The following is a 27,458-nucleotide window of genomic DNA, read 5'->3' on the forward strand; positions in this document are numbered from 1 at the left end:
GCGAGCAGGCTTCGTCTCTGGTGAGCAGCAGGGTTCTGGAAGTTCTGACGTCTCTCAAGTCCAGTTCTAAGTGGCCTCCTCCCTTCTGCTCCAGCATCCACAGGGTCCTTCCCCAGCGCTCCCACTCCTGCTTCCTGCTGCCCCTTTAGACCACGGATGTGAATGGCTTCTCACTGCTGCTAGTCACCCAGGACGTCCACACACGTGGTTGATTCTGTTAATTCCCGTGCAATTTTTCCTAGTTCTTCCCATCATGAAATAGAATCTATTTACCCTCTCCCCACCAAACTAGGTCCAGTATCGCAAGCTGTTTTGATCAACAGAAAGCAGGAGAGGGGGTTTGGGTACATCTCAGTGGTAGAGAGTGTGCTGAGGATTCACCAGATCCTGGGTTCAATCCCCAGTACCTGCACTAAAATAAATAAATAAAAACCTAATGATCTCCCCCCATGCAAAATTAAAAAATAAATGAAAAACACTGAAAGAAAGAAGGAAAGAAGGAAAGAAAAAGGGAGAAAGGACACTGCAGGACCTCAAGCCCTGTGCGGCTTCCGCGCCCACCCTCCTGGAGCCCTGCAACCACGCACTGTAAAGCGGCCTGGGATGGAAGACCCTGTGGAGAGAGGCCCGGCACCCCAGTGGACCCAGCATCCCAGCAAGCCCCACCTCTGGCAGACCTGCCAGCTGACCCATCAACCAAATACAGCCACGTGAGTAACACCCTAAGAAAGATCGGGGGGAAGAACCCCCAAGACAACTCATGTACAAATAGTACACGGTTGTTGTCTTAAGCCATTAAATTTGGGGGGTGGTTTGTTATGCAATGAATGGATAACTCAGACCACGCTCCTTTAATCACATGACGTAGAGTTACATCAATTTAAAAAGTTAGTTTTTAAATTTATTTATTTATTTACTTACTTATTGGTGGGGTGGTTAGGTTTATTTACTTAATTTTTTTTAAGTGGCAGTACTGGGGATTGAACCCCAAAACCCACGCACTGCTAAGCATGCACTCTACCACTGAGCTATACCCACCCCCTTGAATACATTACTTTCTATCTCTCTGAGAAATTCCCTGACTTAAACTTCTCTTCCAACCTAATTTCAAGAACTGTGAATGTTTTAGCCTATAGGGGAAAAGTGGAAAGAATGTGGATCCTGACATTAAATATAAGACAGAAAAATACTGACATCCAGATGGCCAACAGGCACATGAAAAAATGTTCAACATTGATAATTTTTAGAGAAATGCAAATCAAAACTACAATGAGGCATCACCTCACACCAGTCAGAATGGCCATCATTAAAATGTCTACAAATAATAAATGCTGGAGAGGATGTGGAGAAAAGGGAACCCTCCTACACTGCTGGTGGGAATGTAATTTGGTGCAGCCACTATGGAGAACAGTATGGAGGTTCCCTAAAAAACTAAAAATAGGCTTACCCTATGATCCAGCAATCCCACTCCTGGGCATATATGTGCAGAAAACTCTAATTTGAGAAGACACACGCACTCCAATGTTCATAGCAGCACTATATACATTAGCCAAGACATGGAAGCAGCCTAAATGTCCATCAACAGATGAATGAATAAAGACGTGGCATATATATACAATGGAACACTACTCAGCCATAAAAAAAACAATGCTACTTCCAACAACATGGATGGACCTAGAGATCGTCATACGAAGTCAAGTAAGTCAGACAGAGAAAGACAAATATCATATGATGTCACTTATATGTGGAATCCAAAAAATGATACAAATGAACTTATTTACAAAACAGAAATAGATTCACCAACACAGAAAATACACTTATGGTTTCCAAAGGGGAAAGAGGGGGAAGGATAAATTAGGAGTTTGGGATTAGCAGATATAAACTACAACATATAAAACAGATAAACAACAAGGACCTACTGTACAGCACAGGGAACTATATTCCATATCTTGTAATAGCCTATAATGGAAAATAATCTGAAATGGGATAGATATATATGTATAACTGAATCACTTTGTTGTATATCTGAAACATTGTAAATCAACTATACTTCAATTTTTAAAATTCTATCAAAAAACAAAAAAGAAAATATTCTCCCCATGCTTTTGTAAGGACCAAGGTCTGTGTAATAGAAATTGATTCTTCATGGTATTGCCCAGGGAGTGCAAGGTAAACACATCTGTCTGTCTTTCTGAATCTTTCATAGTGTTTCCTTTTTAAAATTATTATGAAAATACTGAAAATAAAAAAAAAATACACTTTTAGAACTATTCTATAAATGTAAAAAGTAGCACTGTTCTCGTCACTCTCCCCCTCCCCAGAGATATCTAATGTTAACACTTTGGTATGTATTTTTCCTGACTTTGGCCTACACTAAAGTTGCATTTTCATTTTTTTCATTTCATAGTGATGATTTAAGTGGCCATAAGGCTGACAACCCATTTTATAACAAAGAAGCACTTATAAGTGAGGAGTTCGGGTTATGTTAATATTTTGAGAGTTACTTATACTCCAGATGAATATGCTTCATTTTAAAGTTTGGGGAGACAATAAATACAACTAAAAGTACAACTAGGCCACTCATCATCTGATATTTCTTGATGATTTAGAGGTAGTTACAGACATGATGACTGCCCAGAAAAATCATGAGTTTTAGCTGTGGGAAGAAAAATACTCTGATTGACTCTGATTGTATGTATTCTATGTTTACTACACTGTGTGGGCATCAAAATTTCCATCTGGATCAAAATCCGTGTTTGGGCTGTGATTCCTTCTGGATTGCTACCTACAAGCCATGCTACCTGACGTAGCGCCCTAGTGTCTAGATCATACTGACTCCAAAAGAGCTATTTGTAGGAGAGGAGAAGAGAAGCAGCACAGGTTAGGACAGACAGGGCTCCTCAATCTCGGTACCACTGATTCTTCAGGCAGAATAATTACTCGTTGTCCGGGACATGCCCTGAGCATTACAGGACACTTAGCAACATTTCTGGCCTCCATCCACTAGAATGTTAGTTGTAACCCCTAGCTGTGACAAGCAGGGACATCTTCAGACCTTTTTATCCCCAGGGGAGGGGATAAAATCACCCCTGGTTGAGAAGCCCCAGGCTAGGACAAGGGCCTTTCAAGGTGACCAAAGGCAAACTCAGTGTGTTCTGATTAACGCAGAGTGGATGCTCATTGATGCGCTTTGAAGTAAAACCAGGTAAGAGGCATGCTCCTTTGCACAAACCCAGTTCCTACTTCTGTCTCCTCAGTGGACTTGTAACTGGTTAAACTGTATCAAGGATAAACTGGAACTGGGACATGTTCTGCCAGGAAGGGGGGAGTATTATGATGTCACTATCAAATCGGGAGAGTGGGTAACAGGACAGTTAGAACCACCACATGATCCAGAATCCACTTCTGGGCATATATCTGAAAAAATCCGAATCTGTATCTCGAAGAGGTAACTACACTCCTGTGTTCACAGAATTATTCACAGTAGCCAAGACATGGAAGTGTCCCCGAGTGTCCATGGATGAACACATGAAGAAAACGTGAGATACACATATATGTACAAATACAATTCAGCCGTAAGAAACAAGGAAACCCTGCCATTTGCAACCACATGGATGAAGCTGGAGGGAGGACTTTATGCAAAGTGAAAACAAGCTAGACAGAAAAGACAAATACTGTATGATCTCACTTCTGTCTAAAAAAAAGATTAAGTTGAACTCATAGGATGAGTAGATGGGGGCTGCCAGGGGTTGGGGGATGAGGGAAATGAGGGAGACGTTGCTCAAAGGGTCCAAACTTCCAATTATAAGATGAACGGGTTCTGGGGATCGATCACACTGTATCACATACGTGAGCAGATCTTAGGCACTCCCCTAACTGTGTGAGGGGGTGGATGTGTTAACTGAATCGTGGTGGTCATTTCACAACGTACACATCCATCAAATCATCCCAAAGTACACTTGAAAAACACACAATTCTGTGTCAGTGATACCTCAGTAATGCTGGGAAAATAAAAAGAATCAGTACCTATAATTCTTCTTGTCGTGTCCTCTGTATCTCCAGCCAGTTTTGCTGCTGCATCCTTTAGCCGTTTCACTTTTCCTAATGTGTCCTTCGTCAGTCCCGCAAGGCTTATATTTTGTTGAAGAATAGCATATCGATTTTGGAGCTCAACAAACTCCTGTAACAGAGCAACACTCCTATCATCAGAAAATATTAATAAAACACATACATATGCATGATGTTTGCCTGAGACTGCTCGTACAAGGAATAAGTCATTGCACTTGAATCCATAAGATATTTCCAACAGAGTTTTTATGTGCATTGTTTGTGGGGTTTTATTTTTTTTCAGGCTGAAAAAAAAATCTCAGCTTCAGTGAGAAAGTCAAATTTCTCTGTTATAAAGTATCAAGCATTATTCCATGTTAAGGCAACTCTTTATGAGAGAATGGTGTGTCCCAAACGACATAAGGTCAGAGGTACAGAGGACAAGATGGATCCAGTGCTGCCCCTGACAAAGGTTTAGCTCAGTCGGGTTGAATGGTTGCCAAGTGCAAGGTGAAGTTCAGAGGGAGCAGTGAAGATTCAGAAGCAGCAAGGACATTATTTGGTTGGCACAAAGGTGAGAGAGGATGAGGTGGGGAGGGTTCCAGATGGGAAGTAGGGGGTTAGTGTGAAGGCCTCCCACAGTATTAGAATGGAAATCTCCGGGGTCAGCCTGAGGGGTTGACAACCTACATAATGGTAAACAGACGAATTCAGACCCAGGAATGGAACGTGGAAGTGGTCGAGGGAAGGCAGGAAGCGCCTTTCTCAACTTCTGTTCCATAGAAAATGCCCTCAGCTCCTGCTGGTGGAAAATTTACCCAGCACATCAGGAATGAGAAGCAAGAGAATACACCAATTGTCAACACACTTCAACATCTCTTGGGCTTAAGCTGCTGTATGAATGCAACCAACCAAAGATTTCCTGCCAGGAAAATGAGCTGATGGTTCCTTTCAGCAGTTGAAATTAACAGGCCATTTTCCACAAAAGTTTAATTAACTCACTCTGATTCCTATAACTTGATCTACTCTTTTTGGAGGTGACCCTCACGTCTTGTTTTCTTTATCTCTTACGTGATTTACTTAGTCAAGGGCTAATACCTACAATATAGATCCATGACATAAATCGTGAAAGTTTGGAAGTTTAGGAAAAATCTGACTAAGGTACCACTTGTAATAAGGATGAGTGGGTGGAGAGTAAACAGTTTAATATGATTTGGCTGAAAAACTTCTGTCTCTCTGGAGACAGCCCTCCACTTACAGAAGCGCCTCCTTACCCAGTGCAGTCCTTACAGACATACACCCCTGAGCGTGGACAGGCACTAAGGGAAGTGCTGACAAACGGCACAAACATCTGGGGTTAAGGGATCACCCCTCAAAGGAGCACCGTCTGTCTGCTCTCAGTGGCGGGGATGGGATGGATGACCTCCTCCAGGCCCCCAGCCTGGCGCCGGGCTGATTCAGCCTGAGCTCGCACTCGGGTGGCCTCGTCCCGGCCCCTTTGCAACTTGGTCCTCAGCCGGCCAAGCCCACCCTCCAGCGCTGACTGCTGCTTCGCTAAGTCCAGCTCCTTCTTCGTCTCCTGAGCCTGTTGGTCAACCTGTTGTTGAATGAAAGACTAGAGAGGAGAAAGGCTCTTTATGTCACAAGTAAACAAGAACATAAATGATGTAATTACTGCTCAGAAGATAAGCTGGGTGTAAAGGGAGAGAAAATCATTCCTTTGCTATTTCTATTCCATTAAAACAAAGTTATAATAACAATTGAAATTAAATTAAAATAAATAACAATAAACTAAAAAATAAAAAATTGTTAAGATAGCCTAACATTTTTAGTTTTGTTTTTTTTTTTTCCTACTAGGAGGGCCCCTTGGAGTACTGATACACCATCCTTTTACAAATGGAAGCCCTTATACACAATAATGAATGAACACCTTATACTTGTTTCTTATTTCAGTGACTCTACTTGTCCTACCTGGACGTCAAATGTGACTGGTCATTTGTCTATTTGTCTCTTGCTCTTTGGTCAAACTTTCACACCTTCTTTAATTTTCTTAAACATAATTAACATGCTTATTTTGTCTTGGGATATCCACTAACGGGGTAATACCTGCAGTCTCTTGCATTCTGATTCTCTCGTCTACTGTTTCTGATGACTCCTGTGTAAGGCAATCTCTTTCTTTATGTGTTATAGGGGAATCCTTTGAGGCCTGGTTTTAAGGTGCAGTCCTTTGGAAAGGATTCCTCATCGACTCTGTCAGGCATCGGAGGGCCCTGCCAACCCAGGACCACAGTAAATGACATTTTTAGCTTGGTTTATGGGGCCACCCAGGTAGGATGAATTAGCCCATCTCACCTGAGAGCTGGCTTACGGTTAATAATTCTTAGTGAAGACATTCTCCCTCCACGCAGAGGCCAATGTCTTTACACTCTCTCTCTCTAATAGTGTAACATTTCCCTGAGGGTTTGCCTTTTGGGGTCCCTGCTGTATGCATGGGTCTGACTCCCTTCTTGCATGGCTTTGTCTCTTTGCTATGCAAGGCAGCCATAAACCAGCGGCTCTGATACACCTGGGATTGGCAGATACCCTCTGCCTGCTGTCAGGTTCATGCTTGATTACTTCTCTGGATCATGCTTTCCGGTCATTTTTGGCCTCTGAAGATTTCCTCCATTTCTTACTAATTCAGGTAGGCGTTTAAAAAATTGTTAGATTAGGAGTTTGGGATTAACAAATACACACTACTCTGTATAAAATAGATAAACAAGGACCTACTGTACAGCACAGGGAACTATAGTCTATGTCTTGTAATGACTTGTAATGGAAAAGAATCTGAAAAAAAAAGTTATGTATATGTATAAGTGAATCGCTTTGCTGTACACCAGAAACTAACATTGTAAATCGACATGTTAATGAAAAATAAGAACTAAAAAATAAACAAATAAAAAATTGTCAAAACAGCCTGTAACATTTCTAGTTTTTTTTTTTTCCTACTAGGAGGTTCCCTGGGTGTACTGGTCCACCATCCTCTTAGCAATGGAAGCCCCTTCCTGTGCCCTCAGGCATATGTGGGAGTTTTTCAAGAGCAGGAATCTGCAACCTTTTCTGTAAAGGGTCAGATTGCAAATATCTCACACTTTGTGGTCCATAAAGTCTCTATTGCAGCCGTTCAACCCTGTGCCATTGTAATGCAGAAGCATCCATGGATAATATGTGGCTGTATTCCAACAGAATTTGTAGCTTTGGATACAGAAACAGTCGGTGGGGCCACTGGGCCCATGCGCTGTATTTTGCCAACCCTTGTTTTAAAGTATATGTCTAGAAGGGGAAAACTTCGAGTTCCTCTTTATATTTTTGCTCCTCTCTTTCTAGGTAACCTTTTTATAGCTAACATTTTTATTTCCTGGTGTACTATTTCCTGTTCTATTGCTTTCTGCTTTTCAAGATGGCTGTATTTAGGTATCGAAAACATAGCTGAGCGGGGAGGGTACAGTTCAGTGGTAGAGGACATGCTTAGCATGAACGAGGTCCTGGGCTCAATCCCCAGTACCTTCAACTAAAAAAAAAGCAAAGAAGTTTAAAAAAATTAAAAAATAAATAAAACACAGCTGACAAATAGAGACTGAGAAACTCATAATTTTCTGGGAAGGGGGTATGACATGTACTTGAGGATGGAGCCTTGGAGGGAGAGATGTCAGAGACCGTCAGACCAGGTCCTCTCCTGTCCTTCAACTGCCAGTCTTTCTCTTCTGGATCTATCACCTGGGTTAACCATGGCTTTATTCCTACCGAACTCTGGAGAGAACACTTTATTTTGGGCAAGATATTCTTTCAGTTTTAGGGTACTCTGATGAGTTTTCATGCAAACTTAGTTATAAAAACTTGGCCACAATTAATTTATTTGATGGGTGAGCTTTAAAAAGTCTGTGACTTCCCCTGGTATCAGGACGGATAAACACTGGCCTCTAATCTACCATTACTTAACTGTGTGACCTCAGGCAAGTCACTTAACCTCCCTGAATCTTAGTTCCTTCATTTCTGAGCTGGGGATAGCACCTGCTTCATCCCCTAGGCATGGTCATCAAGGAAATGAAATGGTGCTGGGAGAGCTCCACAGAACACTAATTAAACACATACTACTATCATAATCTTATTTATCACCATGACAAGCCCATCAGACAGGTAAGACAAGGGTGAACACTGGCATAAGTAAAAATTGTGTTGTCTCCACACTCAAAATCTACTTCAGGTCAGTTTCAAAGAACAGAGAGGAATACCTGCAGTACATTCTTTTTTATTGTTCTTATCTCGGCAGTCAGCTGTGCGATGGTAGAATCTGCCTGTCCTTGAGTGATTTGAACTTGCTGCAACTTATTCAACATTTTGTCAAGATTTGATAGAACGTTTGCTGCTTTTCTAAAGTGAGATATTAACATAGCAGATTAGATAACTCTACAATTATTCATTTATTTCACCTTCAGAGTTCATTTGACGCAACCAAAAACTTCACGGAATTACTTATAAAGTAAATTTAAATTACTCTTAAGCAAGGCAAAGTGCTGAAATCTTCATTTTTAGAAACAGGGATATTTAAATGCTAATAAAAAACATACATATGCGCACATAGATACAGATTTTGCCAGATATGGAAATCAAGGAAATGGGTCTTGTTTCTTCTTAACTTGTCATAAGCAGAGACGTTTAGGGGATAAAGCTGCCAAGCTGTGAATAAGAAAACGATCCTCAGCCAATTCCAGTTTCTTGATTTCTCAAACTTTAGCAACGCTGTCGGAATCCTTACTGGAGTTGGGGCGGGAGAGTCAAGAGGCTCCACAAAGAGCAACGAGAGAACGAGAGGTCCTGCGTTTTCAGGCTGTGTTTATTCAGGTTTATTTAAGCTTCACTGACATTCCAGCCGCCCAGGGGCCCAGTCAGAGGTTAAAATCACAAACATTCCAAGTGATAGTCTATTTTACAGAAATGAGCTCACCCTGAGTCAACGGTCACCGGATACTTAGATCTGTGGGCTCAGAACCACCTTGGGAAGAATGTACGAAGCCAGGGAAGTATCAGACAGACCCTAGCAGAGGCATCATCAGAGATGCTTGTGTGAGAGCAAAAACAGCCAAATTGCAAAACACCCCCTTCCCAATCCAACCCATCTTCTCCTCCCAGGGGTAATCTCTCTGGTTTTTTGTTCTGTTCTGTTTTGTTTTAAAGACTATTGTTTTTAGGTTCACAGCAAAACTGAGAGGAAGGTACAGAGATTTCCCATATACTCCCTGGCCCTTTACATGCATAACCTCCCCAGTTATCGACATGCCGCCCCAGAGGGTACATTTGTTACAACTGATGAACCTACACTGACAGATACTAATCACCCAGAGTCCACAGTTTACATTAGAGCTCACTCTTGGTGTTGTCTGTTCTGTGGGTTTGGACAAATGTATAATGACATGTATTTATCATTATAGCATCATATCGAGTATTTTCACTGTCTTAAAATTCCTGTGTGTGTGTGTCTATTCATTCCTCCTTTCGCACCCCCTGCAGCCACCGATCTTTTTCACTGCCTTAGCCTTTTCCAGAATGTCCTATAGTTGGAATCATGCAGTGTGTAGCTTTCTCTTTCTACACTCCTTTCTCTACAGTTACTGGGGGTGGGGAGGGGGTTCCCAAGCCTTTCCTTTTCATAACACCCCTCATTTTTTTTAACTGTATTGTTTTTTTCTTTAGATTTTTTTCAAAGCATTACTCGGTATAGTAAATTTGGAAAGTACCCCCAAAAAAGAAGAAAAAAAGAAAAGAAAACCAGGAAGGGAAAGTTTACCAGTAATCCTACTACCTTTTAAGATATTGGCATTTTCTAGCATTTTTGTCCAGAAAGATTTTTTTTCTTTTCGTGATTGACATCTCTTCCATGTATAATCTGCTATCTCCTTTTTAAAAAGCATGAATGTTACATTGTAAGACTCTCTGCACGTTACTAAAACTCCTTCATCAGCGTTGTTTTTAATAGTGGTGTGATTGTGCTGCAATTACTTAATTTTCGTAGTTTTAAGTGTTCAAACTGGAATGGCTGGGCTTTGGGTTGAGTCTGGTCCACTTCATCTGTGTAAGTGGATGATGAGACAGTAAAGGCAGCTCAGGTCTCCAACTCTTTCTGGGTGTCCAAAAATGGGGGTGCGTGTTGGTGACGTAATGAGCATCATCCACCAACCCTGTGACCCTGACTCACGGCACCCCATGCTCATAAAAACCAGGACGGCTTCTCCTTTATGCTTGGCTAAGTCCACACAGGCAAAAGGAATCCAGACTTCGTTAACTCTGTACCGTGCGTATCTTTCTACTCCTGTACCATATCCCTGGGGCACTAGTGTGCATTTCTTCTCTTCCTCACCACTGTATCTTTTTAGTGTGATATATATTTTTTTAACTTAGATTTTCAAAGTACTGCTTATTGGAGTAAATCTAGAAAGAACCAAAAATAGGTAAACAAGAAGGGAAAAATACACAGACACTCCCACCACCTGTAAAGATACTGGCATATAATTAGCATATAGCATTCATCGGTGTATTTTGGTATAAAGAGGTAACAGACTCCTGGAAGGGCACTCAGAGTCCAAAGGAAATGGGAAACAAGCATCTCCGCACACTGCGTTCTAGTGTTCCAGCTTCCTGGGGGCACCGCCACAGACAGCGTAGCCTTCAAGTGGGACAACGAACTACTGGAGGATAATTTGATTTGAACTACAGTTACAGCTCCTTAGGCAAGCATTTTTCAGATGGCCTTTCAGCAGATGGCCTGTTAGAGCAGGAGGAGGATGTTACTACTCTACTTACTTGGCTGCTTTTGCCTTCACCAGAACTTCTCGGGCTCCATCCGCTGCTTTACGTAGCCTGTTCTCCTCCATCCTGTAGTCCTCGCAAGGTTGTGAAAATTTCTGTATTTTGTCAATTTCGTGGGTTAGATTTTGCGACATGACTGGTTGGCAGACGTCAAGTACACGATTTACAACCTTTTCTATGTCCTCCGGAGGCACGTTTTCCTCTTAAAAAAGAAGGTGGGTTTTAGGTAATTGTGTCTCCTTATCACTGTATCTTGTAAATATCACCACAACAAATTCTAAGTCAAATGTATTTGCATCTGATTCTGTGTCCCTAGAATCCAGGGATTAGATCGTATATGTCCCTTCGATTCTTCTTCATCCTCAATTTTCCCTTCTCTCTGAAAGAAACGTTGCTCATATAACACAGAATACACCCCACACAAATGCTTGTTGGAAAAATGAAAAATTACAGATTTGGAACACTGTGTGTTCCACAAAATGTCCTCACAAAAACAGCTTATTATAAATACAGTTCAAAAGCAATGAAAATGTTTAGATGCCTATCATTAAGAGCTGAACACAACGGATGTGACAATGGGGAAGCGCTGGGTCTGGACTCAACAAAAGTCTACTCTCATCCTCCATGACATTAAAAAGGCTCACAATTTTTGCTCATCTGCATAATTGGGTAACTATTCCTAATGCTACTTCTCAAAGATCTATTTTGAGAAGGGAATTCAGCAAAACAGAATAAAGTACAGTATGAATAACATATTATCAAGAAATTTGTATAGTCAGTTACAATGTGTCAATTTCTGGTGTACTTCAATAAAATTAAAAAAAATTTTTTTTTAAATTAGGAAATTAACATAAAAAAAGAAACTTGTAAATACAACTATGCCCAGCTTTTCAGAAAAATACAATTGGTCCCCTTTGAGAACTGGAGCGGAAGATAGACTTTTGGGGGGTAATAGCGCTTTGTCTCTCTCTGGCTCCTTATGGAGGGACACACGCTGAGTCCCGTGGGGGAAGTCAGAGTGAACTGGATACACATCTGATGATCCTCAAAGGGTTTACTAGCAAGTGGGGACTCATAGTCATTCTAGGTGATGACTGACTGACCCCTGAAGAACAGAAGTGATACATACAAGACAAAGGGATATGGTGTCCAGAAGGAGGAGAAAATACTCCAGGAAGAACATCTATAGGCATTTAAGGGAGTGGGTCTAGCTCAGTGGTAAAGCACATGCTGAGCGTGCATGAGGTCCTGGGTTCAATCCCCAGTGCCTCCATTAAAAAAAAAAAAAAAAAGGCATTTGAACTGGGCCTCAGAGGATCACAGAGATTAAACCTGTGGAGACGTGGGGTTAAGCAAGGAGTAACGTTATTTGCAGAAAGTGAGGTTTCAGGACCATTTCCAGCTGTACTATTTGATATTTATCTTTAATAATTTTCTGGAGTTTAAAACAAACCTCTCCCCAAATTACACAAAATAAGGGATAATATGTTCATAAGTATAAGAATAATTCATAATAGTAACGAACCAAATAGTTCCTTTTGGTCAGTCACAGAAAGCCAACATGAGTCTTGGAAAATAGTCAATAGAAGTTAATAACCAGTATTTTAGATGCCAGCTCACTACAGTAGTCGACATACTAACCAACATTTGGCATAGCTGATCTCACACACTCTGTCAGCAGAGAAAATTGTAGAATCTGGCAGAGTCTTCATGCTGGACTTTTCTTTTATTTTAAAGAAATAAAATAACTTTAAACACCAAGCTCATTTGTTTGGAATTATAACTCAATTCTAGGATTTATTACTAAACGAATCTTATACAAAGGACCATATTTTTTTGGCACTGAGTTAATATTTTGGGATTGTTTTCATTAAGAAATTTAAAACCAAGGAGTACATCCTGGTTTTGATTTAGGCATGTCATTTCCAAAGAATGTAATTTGAAATTGGTTGTGATCTTTGAGTATATATTAAAAGGAGGAGGAGGAGGGGACGGAGGGAAAAGAAGGGGAGGAAAAGGGGTGGTGGTGGGGGGAGAGAAGAAGAAATAAAAATTAGCCCTAGTATTTTTAAAACGTTACCTAACAAAAATGTTTTCAGGTTTTTGATTAAAAGATTCATTTTTTCTTCTTCAGAGTCACTTTGGTTTTCCTTATTCCTCAGCTTCTCACTTAGCTGTAAGGCATTGGTTTTGGAGACGTCTGCCGGTTTACTTATGTTCTTAATCTGGAATAAGAAAAAAAGTACAAGGCAAACATACAATAATTAGGCACATTCTGTGATGTTTCCTTACTTAGCTGGACCAAAATAGAATTCATTAAAAAAGAAACAGAAGTCTAGGTAATGAAACAACAGATTCGTTTTAAAGGACTCCTTTAAAAGGTGATATTATTTGTTTTCATTATCCTGTTTCCTTAATAATGTGAATTTATCTCTTAAAACATTATTAGTGATCAAAGTTGTTACTTGAAAACAATTATTGATGGAGTACTAATGACTTTTCCTGATACAAATCTAAAATACAAATTCTGGTTTAATGAGACGTTTGCATTCTATAACAGCAACAGATTTCACAGAAATTAGTTAGGGACTACTTACAGTCATCAGTGCAGTTAGTAAGCTGAGAACATTTTCCTTAATATAAGTTAAAATATTAATAAATTTAATATAAGTTAAAATAGTTACTCTTTTAAACATTCCTCAAATTCAAATAATATACTTTCTTTGAAAGCTACAAAGAAAACATTTCTCCTTTTAATAAATGAGTTTGAACTCAGAGCAGGCTACAAAGATGAATTCCAAACACTGTACACCTGGTGGAGAAATGACAGAACTAAAATGCTTACAACCTAGAAGTGCAAATTCTTCCTTGTATGATTTGAGAAAGGTCATGGACTTTTCCTTGGGATTCCAACAAATTAAAGAAAGAGAAAAGACCGAGAGCAAAAGGACAGTATCATCCACAAGTTAAGCTGTAATTAATAAATTAGTTGTGACAGAAGTAGGGCTAATTAGGATCAAACATAATTAGGGGGGAAAAAATCTCCATTTATTTCCCCACAAAGGGAGGCTGCTTAATTTGAGTCATACAGATTTTGTGGGAAAGGATTTAATTGTAGTCATTGGCAAATGATGAAACAAAAAAGGAACACTTGCATGATTAAAAATATGTATCTTACTTTTTCTGTTGTTCCATAATTCTCTAAAACTTTTTCAAGTTGAAAATGGATAGCAATTGGGAAAACAGAGCTTAAAAGTTCTCATCCCAAGAAACAAAATGTAACTACGTGTGGTGACGGATATTAATTTCTTGTGCTAATCATTTTGCAACATTATACATGTAGCAGTGTCATTATGCTTTATGCCTAAAACTAACACTATGTCATGATGTTGTATGCCTAAAACTAGCATAGTGTTATGTGTCACTTATATTTCAATTAAAAAATAAAATGGACAAGTAGTATGTGAGAATGCATGAAAGTAAGATGAGAATTCCAGAAATAAATACTCAGGACCAATTATACAGATGAAATCTCAGTGGAGATCAGTTGATGCCATATTCAGAAAGAAAGAAAGATTGCTCGATTACTTCACTCTTAAAACATCTCTCTGCAATCCATCCTCTGTCATGACTCCTGAGAATTCTCTTGCAATCTCTTCTGGCATGCTTCCCCCTTCTAATCTAGAGGAAAACAGCACACCATTTTATCAACAAGACAACCCCCATCCTTTCCCAGTTCTCCATTTATGTGCTGATTGAGCCAGATTCGGGTAATATGTACTTCGGGGTTATCTTTTCAAAGCAATAGCTTAACACAGGGCTTATTTAAATGATGTGAGATTTCTTTTTTTTCTTTTTTGAGAAGGGACAATATAGTAGCTTAAAATTACACTAAATGATTAAGGATTTTTTTCACCACAGGGATGCAAGACCAGGATCTGCGTTTGTTCATGGCTGTATTCCCAGGATCTAGATAAATGCCTGGGATTGCAACAGGTACGCAATAAACATCTGTTAAAGAAATACATATCAGCAAAAAACGAGGTAGCAATACAGAATTTGACTACGTAAATTAAATTTGCAACATTCAGGATGTGTAGGGACGTTCTCCAAGTTGATTATAATCAGAAGGTTGCTCCAGACTTGGATTGTGGAGCCTGTGGGGCTAGGACGTGGGACCAGTTGGAGCTCAGGCGCACGGAGCGAACTGTTGCTCTGAACGTGCTTGTGAGCATGCGCGGGGCTGTGTGTCTTAGCTGTCTGTGGTCCTCACCCCTTTCCCAAGGCTGACTCTCTACCCTCCTCTCAGTTCTGAGACCCAGATGTCTTCGCATACATTTCTCTTTTGTTCAGGAGTTGGTTTCTGTTGCTTGCAAACAACAATGCTGATTGATAGAATATCTACCTTTTATTGGTGAAAAATTCAGCTCTTTAAGAACTTTTTCTTCTTCATCAAAGGCTCTACGTATATTGCCAGAAAAAGAAAAAAAAAAAAACTATGAAGCAAATCATCATCTTGTTTTCAATAATGAATACGATGTATTCACACAACACCTAAAACTGTGTTCATCCTTTCAAGATTAATATAAAGCATTCACAAAAAAACCTAAAGAAAACTAGGTAATTAAAAATTATACTCATTTATTATTATGCCTAGAAAAGTGAAACCACCTTAAAGTATTAGAGATTCTGCTATCAGGTGCTTAAATAGTAAAACAACTTTATCAGGTTTATCAACATAGGAAAGAGTTCAAGGCATTAAGAATATATTCCCATGAAAATACTTTCTAACATTAAAATTTGTCTATTTAGTAGAATTTCAAATATACCCTTGAATTTATAAAAATTTATTCCTTGCTTTCAGAGCTCCACAGTTTTCAAAACTTCAAGGCTAGAAGTCTTCCGTTTCTATACAGTGTTGGCTATAAAGGAAACATGCACACTAGTGTATGTATGTCTTATAAACATACTATGAGGTTTTTCTCTTCTCTCTCTCTCCAGATAGACACACAATATATGTATATGTGTATATTGTATACACACTTATTATACACACACTTTACACTATATATAATGTATATGTAAAAAATAGGCCAATATTCACGTCTACTTCAAAATCTACATTTATATCCACATCTGTATTTTTATTCTGTTTCCAGGCATAAGAACACAGAACATCTAGAATCCTTTCACTTAGAAGCTAAATGGAAGTTAAAAAATTTCAAATAGCTTGCTTTTAAAAAAATTGCTACAGCTTTACAAATAAAGCATGAGATGGCATTATTTACCTGATTCTTCAATCCTTGAACCTGGTTGTTCAAATTGCGAGTCAGGGACCCTGCTTCCTGAGCTTTCTGGAGGGCATTGCTGGAGAGAGTCAGGGAGCCGCGACAGCTGGGGCCTCCACAGGGCAAGAGCACACAGGGCGAGACCCCACGTCCCCCGCACACCTGGAGGGAGAAGGGATTTATGTAAAAACGAACTTGGCAGAGCTTTTTCTAATGCCGTCCAGGCTCACTGAGGCAAGGCACTGCTCTATTCACAGATCTTTCTTACAGTTGTTCACGCTTAGTACACGGATGTGGTCCATTCCATGTTTCCCAGGTAACTGAATAAACATCTAACTTATTTGTATCAGCAATTGTGCCAATGTCATTTTTACACTCACAGGTTTTGGGGAAAATGGTCAAATGACTAGCATTTCCATGTTAACTTCATTTTTTTCTTTTAAAATAAAAATTACCTTCCACTTATAATAAGGCAGGAGGAATAAATGTCAATAAATGTCCATAATCTGTACCATTTTAAAAACAGTAAATAATATAAAGTACTAAAATCAAGCCACAATCTTTACTCTTTGATTTTTCACAAACTTTGACTTAAGAAATAAAAAATAAAATCTAAATAAATACATTTATATTATTTTATGTTATATAACAGAGGATTTATATGTATAATACATTTATAACATATAAATAAAAAGAAATAAAATTTAAGACGGGGAAATAACAAGAGAATACAATAGGTCTGTACGTCAAGTAGTTTTTACTATACTCTCACGAATATTTACCTTTCCATTCAATTTTTGAATATCCGGTGTCTTGATCTACTTTGATATTTTCAATGACAAGTTTTCTTTTGAGGTTAGTGCAGCTAAAATGGTACTTAAGTCATTCCTGTTTTTTTCAGGCTTATTAATGATGGAAGCAGTATCGTCAGTTTTCTTTGCAGCAGATAAAGATCTCTGATACTTCCTGATGTTCTCTGAGGCATCTACATCAGCACAAACTGAGGGAAGGTGGAATTTTGTGAAAGCAAACGAAATTATACACGGGTTATCAGGATCATCATTCCACAATTTGACTGTACTGGCTTGGTCTCCATCATCAATACAAAAATTACATGTTGTCTTTGAATCTGCACTTGATGGGGAAAGATTCAATGTCGTGTCGCAGACATAGATACAACAGCTACAGAGCCCTGAGATTTAAGTCTGCAGATCTGTGTTCTTCTTAATCAAAAAAAATTTTTTTAATTTCTAATTTTTTGTGGGGGGAGGTAACTAATTGTATCCATTTATTTATTATTTTTCGTGGCGACACTGGGGATTGAACCCAGGACCACGTGCATGCTAGGCATGCGCTCTGCCACTGAGCTGTACCCTCCCCCCAGCAGACATGTGTTTGAATGCTGTCCTTTCCCTTTACCGTCTGGGTACATCCTTGAGCAAATCCATTAGTCTCTTAGGTTGTGTTTCCTTATCTGTAAACTGGTAATAGTTTGTGAAGATTACATGAGATCATACAAAAATGCTCTGTGAAGTGTTCCACAAATGTGAGGTATTAATTTTGACCATCTTTATGAACCCGAATGCGATGAACCAACTAAGTCTACCTAACTATACAGAGCAGGAGGCGACAAACTTGTTCTGCAAAGGGCCAGAGAGTGAATGTTTTAGGGCTGCTGGTCATAGCATTGTTGTCACAGCTTCTCAACTCTGCCATTGTGGAGTGACAGCGGCCGCAGGCAAAACGTTAAGTAAAGAGATGAGGTTGTCCCCGGTGTAACTTTATTTACAGAAACAGGCTTTGGGTAGGATGTGCTGGCGGACTAGTTTGCTGACCTCTGATACTGAAGCTGATGACACCAGCTCACAAGCTGAATGCTTTCTCTGTGCCTGTACTTCCAACTTTCACCCTTAATCTTCACAAAACACTGTGAGATGCGCACTCACACGATCACCCTCGTTTTACCAGTGAGAAAACAAGGCTCTGATGATACTAAGTTCTCCGTGCTAGTAAGAGATGAAGCCAGGAAGTTCGATCCTAGAGCCCGTGTTCTTAAGTACTTTTCTGTGTTTTCCATATTTTTATGAAAACACAAATTCAAGAAAGTAATATGGGAAGTTTTAATGTAAATGATAGTCTATTAGGGCTTTGAACTATTTTAGGAATCAAAGGTCCAGGGTCCTGGTCTTCACTCCCTACATAACCATAATCCAGGCATGACAACCACATCTTTTCCTTTAAACATTCCTGGTTCTTACACTAACATATTCTTAATATATCGTAGTTTTCATTTATCCTGAAACAAAACAAAACAGAACAAGACAAAACCCATGTTCCTATTGCTTGGAATGATTTTTCTGCCTTTATTTGTTTGGCAAATTTATCTGCATTCCGTGAAGCCCAATTCAACTGTCACCTAATTCCTGAAGCTTTATCTAAGAATTCTGTTCTCTCTCCTCTGTCCCCAGAATAGCCAGAAGATGCCCCGATGAAGTCTTTTTGTTGTTTAAAGTTGTTTATACGCTTGTCTTCCCCTCTGGAAGACTGGAGTGACTTCAGGGCGAGGACTTGCTGTATTTACTCCACGTCTCTGCAGCACGGTGTCAGGCATCTAGAAAAAGTTCAGTCATTGCTGTTGGACTGCCAAGTTTGAGAGGATTAGCATGGGGCCATTCTGCTTTCTTCTGCCTGGCTCGGGTGACTGCTGATGGATTTTCAGTTCTTTCAATTGGCACCTTCTTCCAGGTTAGGATCAGAGCCAATTCCCTCCTCTTTACACAGCATTTATTGCACATCATTAATAGTGATTGCAATACATTTCAGCCATTTCATAATTGCCATCTTTTTTTTCTCTTTTAGGTCAAGATTAGATGGAAAACAGGAGCAGGCGTCCAGGATAAGGAAGAGCAATGTTTTTGCCTTGAGACGCAATTCACGTGTATTTTCCCTTTCAATTAGATGAGTTAGGTGTGAATGAGTTCCGTGCTGCCTCTCCAGGTAGTAACAAGCTGCCCATTTCCAAATGTAACAGGGGTCTCATGGGAGATGAGGAAATGAACTCATCTAAGTTCCACGTTAGAGTTCCATTTCTCCTCCCAGGTGATCTTGGCTTTGGCATGGATTCTGCTCATTTTTAAGAACTATGCAATATGAACTACGGGTTTTTAGTATGTTAGATGCCTTTGAATCCCCACAAAGTTCTTATGAGATATGTTTAAGTTCTTTTTGCCTCACATTCCTTTGCGTATATGGTTGCTGGAAACAGAGCGGCTTATACTCAGGAAGTCACAGAAACACATCTCTCTCATTTCCTTATGGCCATATTAGAATTTCCAAGCAGCTGACTGCATGAGACCCTTGCATGGTTTGGCATTAGAATACTTGGGTTGTCATATTTGTTTAGTGTTGGACATTATTAGCAAATGCTGTCCGGGCTCTGCAATGTTTAAAAAGTTGAAATATTCACGCACAAATAATACCTTTCACGGGTGTGTTTTCACATTCCAAATTGCTCAGATGCTGTGGCAGTAAGTGCAGGATGACTCACTAATGGAATGCACTACAGATTTCATCACCTTCTGTCCAGAAACAGACAGTTAAGGTACATTTTCTCTCTTACCCATGATGCTTGCATTACAGGCACTGGAGTGCAAATCAATTTCTTCCTGAAGATCTTCAAGTAAAAGGTTAGCTTCATTCCCCATCCTTACTATTGTTTCTTTCAGATCTTGAAATTCACATACTGTATTCAGCTGCTCACTTAGCTCCATGATTTGTTCCCTATAGGGGAAAAGGAGAGTAAATGTAACCAAGCTTGTATCACATTTGACAGATTGGTGGAAAAAACACATGTAAAGAAACTGCCCTCATTATTAGGTAGCCTCATAATTTGAATGGATCTTTCCCTCCAATTTTTCCTTTGACAATTTATTATTCTGTTTATGGCTTATCTCTTTCTTGCTAATTCAGCTTCCTGGAGTATTTCAGCGCTCATTTAAAATATGATCGTACGAATATATGTATGTATATGCATGACTGAGACATTGTTCTGTACACCAGAAATTGACACATTATAACTGACAGTACTTCAATTTAAAAAAAAATGATCATGCTCACAGCAGCACTATTTACAATAGCCAGGACATGGAAGCAACCTAAATGTCTATTGACAGATGACTGGATAAAGATGGTGTGATATATTTATACAATGGTACACTACTCAGCTATAAAAAATAAAATAAAATAATGCCATTCGCAGCAACATAGATGGACCTGGAGGTCGTCATTCTAAGTGAAATAAGCCAGACAGAGAAAGAAAAATACCATATGATATCACTCATATGTGGAATCTAAATAAATGAGACAGATGAACTTATTTACAAAACAGAAACAGACTCATAGACATAGAAAACAAATTTATGGTTACCAGGGGGAAGTGGGATGGTGGGATAAATTGGGAGTTTGGGATTAGCAGATACAACTACTATATATAAAATAGATAAACAACAAGGTCCTACTATATAGCACAGGGAACTATATTTAATACCTTGTAATAGCCTATATGAAGAAGAAATGAAAAGGAATATATATATAACTGAATCACTATGCTGTACACCAGAAATTAACACATTGTAAACCGAGTATACTTCAATTAAAAATAAATTAAAAGAAAAAATATGACCAACATACAAGGTCCAGTAGACCAAAAGTTTTTGAATCTTTCAATTTCAACTATTTATATTCTGTCTCCCTTTGCTTTGGGTTTTTGAAAACACACATTCAGACATGGTTCATTTAAGTCAGTCTAAGAGAGCCAACCTACCCTAGGCTTTCAACACAGAACCCCTCACCTAGCTGAGGGTAAAAATCAATTCTTCATTTAGGATAAGTTGGCTGCCAGCAAGAATTTTTTAGTGCTACTTCTGTACAGGGTCTTATCACTTCCACAAGTGACAGGAGGTGTCCTTGCTGGTCAGTGTACCTCTGGGTGTGTTCTTTCCCCATCACCTTCCTCTTTGATGATGCTACCTTGGTCCCACTTCAGTTGTCTGGGTTCAGCACACACAGTTGGTTCAGGTGAACAATTAGTAGATCCCTCATGATGGGGAAATTGGGTGCAAATCTTGAAGAGTATGGTTCAGGGAAGTTACAATAAATATTTATGGGACTAAGTTATCTTGGCTCAAGTGCAAAGCATTAACTAATGCTTCCTAGCATTTTCTGCTAATCTACAGACTTTTCCTTCAGGCTCCAACTGTCGAGACTACCATTCTTCAGGCCAATAATAATAATAATTAATATTATTATAATTGGTACTCTTAAAGCACTTACTCTGGGGGAGGGTAGAGCTCAGTGGTAGACTGTGTGCTTAGCAAGCACAAGGTCCTGGATTCAATCCCCAGTACTTCCAGTAAATACATACATAAACTTAATTACCTCCTATTAAATTAAAAAAAATTTTTTAATTAAACAAAGCACTTACTCTGTGCCAGACACCATGCTAAAAGGCTTGAGTAATTCTTTGTTTAGTGATAATGAGTGACCTTATATTTATGCTTGGGTTTTGTGTAACATAAAACTCTGCAGCTTCAACTATTCTTTAATCTAGTCTGTTTGGTTTCTTAGAAGACTGGGTACTCCTAGAAGGGTGGAAACGATACCCAGTTCATCCTTGTTTCTGTAAGGGGCCAGAGAGCAAATATTTTAAGCCTTAAGGGCCACAGTGCCCCTGACACAACTGCTAAACTCTGTCACTGTAGTGGGAAAGCAGCCACAGAGGAAATGTAAATAATGGGCATGGCTGTGTTCCAATAAAACTTTATTCACAAGCAATGTGGTAGGCCGGCTTGTGCCCGTGGGCTATGGTTTCCTGACTCTTGGCCCAGAGCAACCAACATAATCTCTAGAAATGTTCGATGAATGAAAAGAAGTATTCAAGAATATATAATAAAAATTAATGCTGGAGAGGGTGTGGAGAAAAGGGAACCCTCCTACACTGTTGGTGGGAATGTAATTTCTCCATTATGGAAAACAATATGGAGATTCCTCAAAAGACTAAAAATAGACTTACTAGATGATCCAGCAATCCCACTCCTGGGCATATATCCAGAGGAAAACTTAATTCAAAAAGATACAAGAACCCCAATGTTCACAGCAGCACTATTTACAACAGCCAAGACATGGAAACAAACGAAATGTCCATCGATAGGTGTCTGGATAAAGAAGCTGTGGTATATTTATACAATGGACTACCACTCAGCCATAAAAAAAAATAACAAAATAATGCCATTTGCAGCAATATGGATGGAACTGGAGATTGTCATACTAAGTGAAGTAAGCCAGAAAGAGAAAGAAAAATACCATATGATATCACTTATATGTGGAATCTAAAAAAAAAAAGACAAACAAACTTACAAAACAGAAACAGATTCACAGGCATAGAAAACAAACTTATGCTGACCACGGAGAGAAGAGGGTGGGAAGGGATAAGTTAGGAGTTTGACATTTGCAGATACTAAATAATATAAAATAAACAAACAACAAGTTCATACTGTAGAGCACAGGGAACTATATCCAATATCTTGTAGTAACTTATGGTGAAAAAGAATATGAAAATGAATATATGTATATTCATGTATGACTGAAGCATTATGCTGTAAACTAGAAATTGACACATTGCAAACTGACTATACTTCAATAAAAAGTTTATATACACAAAAAATATATACTTGAAACAACTTAAAAAAAGGGATATATAATAAAAATGATACTGCATTTTGAAAGAATTATCATCCTCATTGTAAGACTTCACAGTAACATGTGGGCTGCTAAACAACTTAAGAACAGGGAACATTTAGCAGAATTCCCTGAGTGCATGGTTAGGAAAAAAAATTCTGTATTGAAAACCTCCCTACTTCCAATTTTGTGTCTTTCAGCTCTGCTGGGTTTGGGTCTTCCGATTAACGTTATGATTGCCTTTTTGTTATGATCGCGGCATCTGGAAAAATCACATGTAATCCTAATGAGGTAATAAAGAGACACACAAACTCGATCCCCAGCCTGGTTATTAACTGAACAATGATCATTTCGCTAACATCAACAAAGGTATGGTTCTAAACTTAAGGCCATTAAAGCTCAGTAGGTGTTAAGATAAATCAGGATCTTGACTATCTATTACTTGCACACAAACCTTACCGAACGGAGTCGTGATAATCCTTGACTTTCAAGAATTCCCCAGATGAGAAAACAGGATGTCTCCAAATCCTTTCTATTTCAGACATGTCCTCTCTCAGGCCTTTGAAGTCTGCCTTGCAGACAGGCAGGGTCTCTCTTTTATCTCCCATGTTAGCAGCCTGTCTCATTAACCCTTGCACCGCTTTGGAGAGGGAAGAAATGCTGTGGTCCCACTGATCAAAGCACAAGTGACACCGAAGACAAGTAGGGAATTCCTGGCCGTGACCCCGGGCGCAGCGATCACATCGCTGGCCGCTAACACCCTCCTGGCAGCGACACATGCCTGTATCCTGGTCATAGAAGGGCCTCTGGGAGCCTTCCCTGTTGCAGTCACATGCTGAAAAGGAAGAGAAGGAACCGAGGATGTCAGTCAATGGCCTCTGGCTTACGATCAGCTCAAGGATAAAGCTGTCGCCTCTCCCCTAAGAATCTTCCCAACTCCCATTTCTAAGGTGAACACTGAAATTCATTATAATTTCAGAGATCTGTGCAATGGCCGTTCAAATACAGCATTCCTCTTTCCATTCCACTGACACATTAGTTCATGGTTTTTATATGGACAATAATTAGGTGTTGTTTTCACAGTGAGTATGAGTTGTTCACATCTGGGTTCTTTACTTGTGTGGGTGAAAAACATGGGTGTCATGGTGGACGACACACTTGTGATTGAGGCTCCTGCCCTCCAGGGTGAAGCAGGCGTGTTGTGGAGTCTCTAAGAATTCCCATGACCACACTTTTTCTTAGTAAAACCCAGCCTGGGTGGGCTGTCTTCCATTATATAAGGAAAACTGTTCTGTTCTCCAAGAAGAGGGGAATGGCTCCTTGGTATTGTACCCAGATGAGTCCACAACATGTCCACATAAAAACCTGCCCACGGATGTTTACTGTGGCTTTATTCAGAACTGCCAACTTGGAAGTAACCAAGATGTCTTTAGTGGGTGAATGGATAAATAAATTGTAGTGCGACTAGACAATGGAATTATTATTCAGCAGTAAAAATGAGCATCAAGCCATAAAAAGACACGGAGGAACTTTAAGTGCTTACTACTAAGTGAAGGAAGCTGATTTGAAAAGGCTACATATTGTGAGATTCCAACTATAGGGCATTCTGAAAAGGCAAAACTATGGAGACAGTAAAAAGAGTAGTTGGGGGGTTGTGGAGGGGTAGAGATGAACAGGCAGAGTGCAAAGGAATTTTAGGGCAGTGAAACAATTCCATACCAATATGACAATGGTGGATACATATTACACATTTGTCCAGACTCATGGAGTGGACGACACCATTAGTGAACCATGATATAAACTATGAACTTTGATGATTATGATGTGTCAGTGTAGGTTCATCCATTGTAACAAGGGTACCACTCTTGTAGGGATGGTGATAATGGAGGAGGCTCTGCACCTGTGGGGTCAGGGGGTACACAGGAAATCTCTGTAAGTTCCTCTCAATATTGCTGTGAACTAAAATTGCTCTAAAAAGTCTTTTCAGAGAGGAGGAAAATTAAATTTTGTTCTCATTACAAAAAACAAACAAACAAACAAACCCTGAAGCTAAATGCACTTTACCTGAGTAGGTTTTTGATTAAGTCCAAGGATGGAGCATGGGGAAAGCTATTGAAGTTACTGTAATTTCCAAAACATCAGGGAATCACTAGCCTATGTCACTGGCCTCACTGCAAGGAGCAAGTGATTTAAAAATGCATTTGGCAGCTTGAGTGAAAATAATGCCAAATACAAATAAAAACTGATGAACACACTGGGCTCTTCAAATAGACACCATCTGTCTGGTACATTCGTTGTGGTCCAGAGGTCTCAGCAGGAAGCCCTGGGGGCAGCCCGTGCACATCACCAGCTGGAGGCGAAGGCTCCCCCTTATGCACTGCTTCCCCCCGAGGCACAGTAGTGGGGTCTGTGGCCTGAGTTGACCATTTTCTCTGTAAGACATGAGAGCATTTTTGGAAAATAAGATTATTGAAATATCAGAGGGACAAAGGGATGGACATTCTCTAAGACAGATTTTCCAAGAGCCAAATTCCTTCCTGGTTTTTAAAGTAGCAGTTCCACTTGGAAAACTGAGTATCTGAGTGAGGAAAAAAACCAAAGGCATTTTTTTTAAGCCACAAAAGCACGTTTATAAAGGAAAGGAGAGGAGGAAAGAGGCACTGTGTGTGGCTATGTAGAGGTGATTACGACGAGCAGTCCATCATGTCCGGTATTTCTTTGGATTGACTTCTTTTGGAATCTAATTTTAAATAGAGATTCAAAAATCCCTTTCTCCTGGAACCAACCCAGATTCTAAATCTGCACTGTCCAATATGGTAGCTACAAACCACAGGTTTAAATTTAAAGGAATTAAATACTTGCTTTCTTCATTTGCACTAGCCACATTGCACGTGCTCAATAGCTGTATATGGCTGGTGGTCCCTGAACTGGACAGCGTAGGTATAGAATGCTTGCATCCCTGCAGAAAGTTCTATTGGGCAGCCCTGCTCCAAATCCTATAATTAGTGATAAGACATGGAATGAAAGACACTAGAACACAAATCCATGAGTTTGGGGGCCTTGCCTTATCTGTTCACTACCTAGAGTACCCAGTAAGACACTCTGTGAATATTTTTAAACAAATGAATAAATGAATATGTAATAGACCCAGAGTTTTGAGAGTCACGTTGAGGAAACATACCCACCGCTGGTTGCCTCTGATCCACCTCCTAGCCTGTACCTTAATCCAGAGTAGCAGTTTTTTTCAACATGCTTCCAAATAGCAGAAAATTGGCTACAAGTTATGCTCTCAGAGGTCTGTTCCATTTTAATGACTTTGAGGAATTTTAATATAGGCTAGCATTTAATATAGCGTAAAGTTTTAATATAGCAGAACAAAAATCTTTCTCTAGGGCTAAAAAAATATGATTTTCAAAAGTAGGATTAAAGTTTGTGAATTTTCTATCAAATAAAGGAATGTAAAATTCAGGTGGTTCACAGCAAGCCGGGGGTGGGACCAGGTTGACCGTACTCACATTTTTTAGAATTACCGGTACTTAAAAATGCATTGCCCCAGGGGATCATCGCAATAATTTTCCATGCACTCACTGCAGCGTTTCCCAGCATAGCCTAATCTACACGGACACTGGCCTGTAAACTGTGAGAACAGTCATGGGTGAGAAATTGACAAGCTTTATGCTCTTAAAAAAAAACCGCATTTTAATACAAAACAGTCTTCCCTGCAGTGATTTAGAACATACAGCTGCACAAAGTCAGAGGAAGGAGGATTCCCACGGCCAGCAACCACCCCCGACAATGCCAAAGATCAGGAGTGAATGTGTTTTAGCTGAGGGGTCCAGAATATACCGCCTGCTTCCAGCTGTTCAGGGACAGGTGGCCCCAAACTGGGAAACATACACAGATGTAAATGAAAACAAAACACATAACGGGAAATGGGCCACATTCTTTTCCTCTACAGTTCTGGGAGTTCTTCCATAACAGAGACAGACCAAAGACCCAGACTTGAAATTCATCAATTCATTTGGCAAATCATGTTCTTATTATGGAATGTAAACTGGAGTTTTTCCTAACTGGCCTTGTGTTTTGCTCCACAGAACATTTTTCATAATTGAAGCTTAATCATTTAATGACAGTGATTCAACTGTGTTCTTTGAGGGCTGAACTTTCCTGCATCTCCCCCTCAACTGGATGTTTGACTGGCTTTTCTGAAAACAAAGGCAGTTGGAAAATTAATGGAAGAAAAATATGGAAGCAAATCACTACTGTTGCGGTCCTAGGTTAACCTGACCAAATCTGCTTAACCAGCTGCAACTCCTGGGTTCATAAAGTAGCTGGATCTACCAAGCTTTGACCCATCTTTGGAGTAACCACTGGCTTCTGCTCAAACATAGGGAGTTATGGGAACTTACTGCCCCTCAGAGCTATCGTGTCGCCATATTGTCTTTGATTGTTGGGCAATGCTTCCCTATGTTGATGCAGAATCTGCTCCTGGTAACTTGTTCCCATTGTTCTGAGTCCTGTCCTATGGAAACTGCACAAAATAGG

General features: G+C 39.6%; 1 protein-coding gene across 1 annotated transcript in view; it reads right to left on the reverse strand.

Annotated features, from left to right (window-relative positions):
- Nucleotides 1-27,458, reverse strand: part of LAMB4 (laminin subunit beta 4) — a 98,863-nt gene that overhangs the window by 2,293 nt on the left and 69,112 nt on the right. Inside the window, 11 exon segments of the mRNA XM_032482961.1 lie at nucleotides 4,027-4,180; nucleotides 5,471-5,644; nucleotides 8,319-8,457; nucleotides 10,885-11,092; nucleotides 12,971-13,115; nucleotides 16,179-16,340; nucleotides 16,961-17,163; nucleotides 19,798-19,958; nucleotides 23,373-23,748; nucleotides 24,287-24,290; nucleotides 26,458-26,550. Coding sequence (XP_032338852.1) covers nucleotides 4,027-4,180; nucleotides 5,471-5,644; nucleotides 8,319-8,457; nucleotides 10,885-11,092; nucleotides 12,971-13,115; nucleotides 16,179-16,340; nucleotides 16,961-17,163; nucleotides 19,798-19,958; nucleotides 23,373-23,748; nucleotides 24,287-24,290; nucleotides 26,458-26,550 — 1,819 coding nt within the window.

This window comes from Camelus ferus, chromosome 7 (assembly GCF_009834535.1).
Source record: "Camelus ferus isolate YT-003-E chromosome 7, BCGSAC_Cfer_1.0, whole genome shotgun sequence".
In the NCBI taxonomy this organism is placed as follows: domain Eukaryota; kingdom Metazoa; phylum Chordata; class Mammalia; order Artiodactyla; family Camelidae; genus Camelus; species Camelus ferus.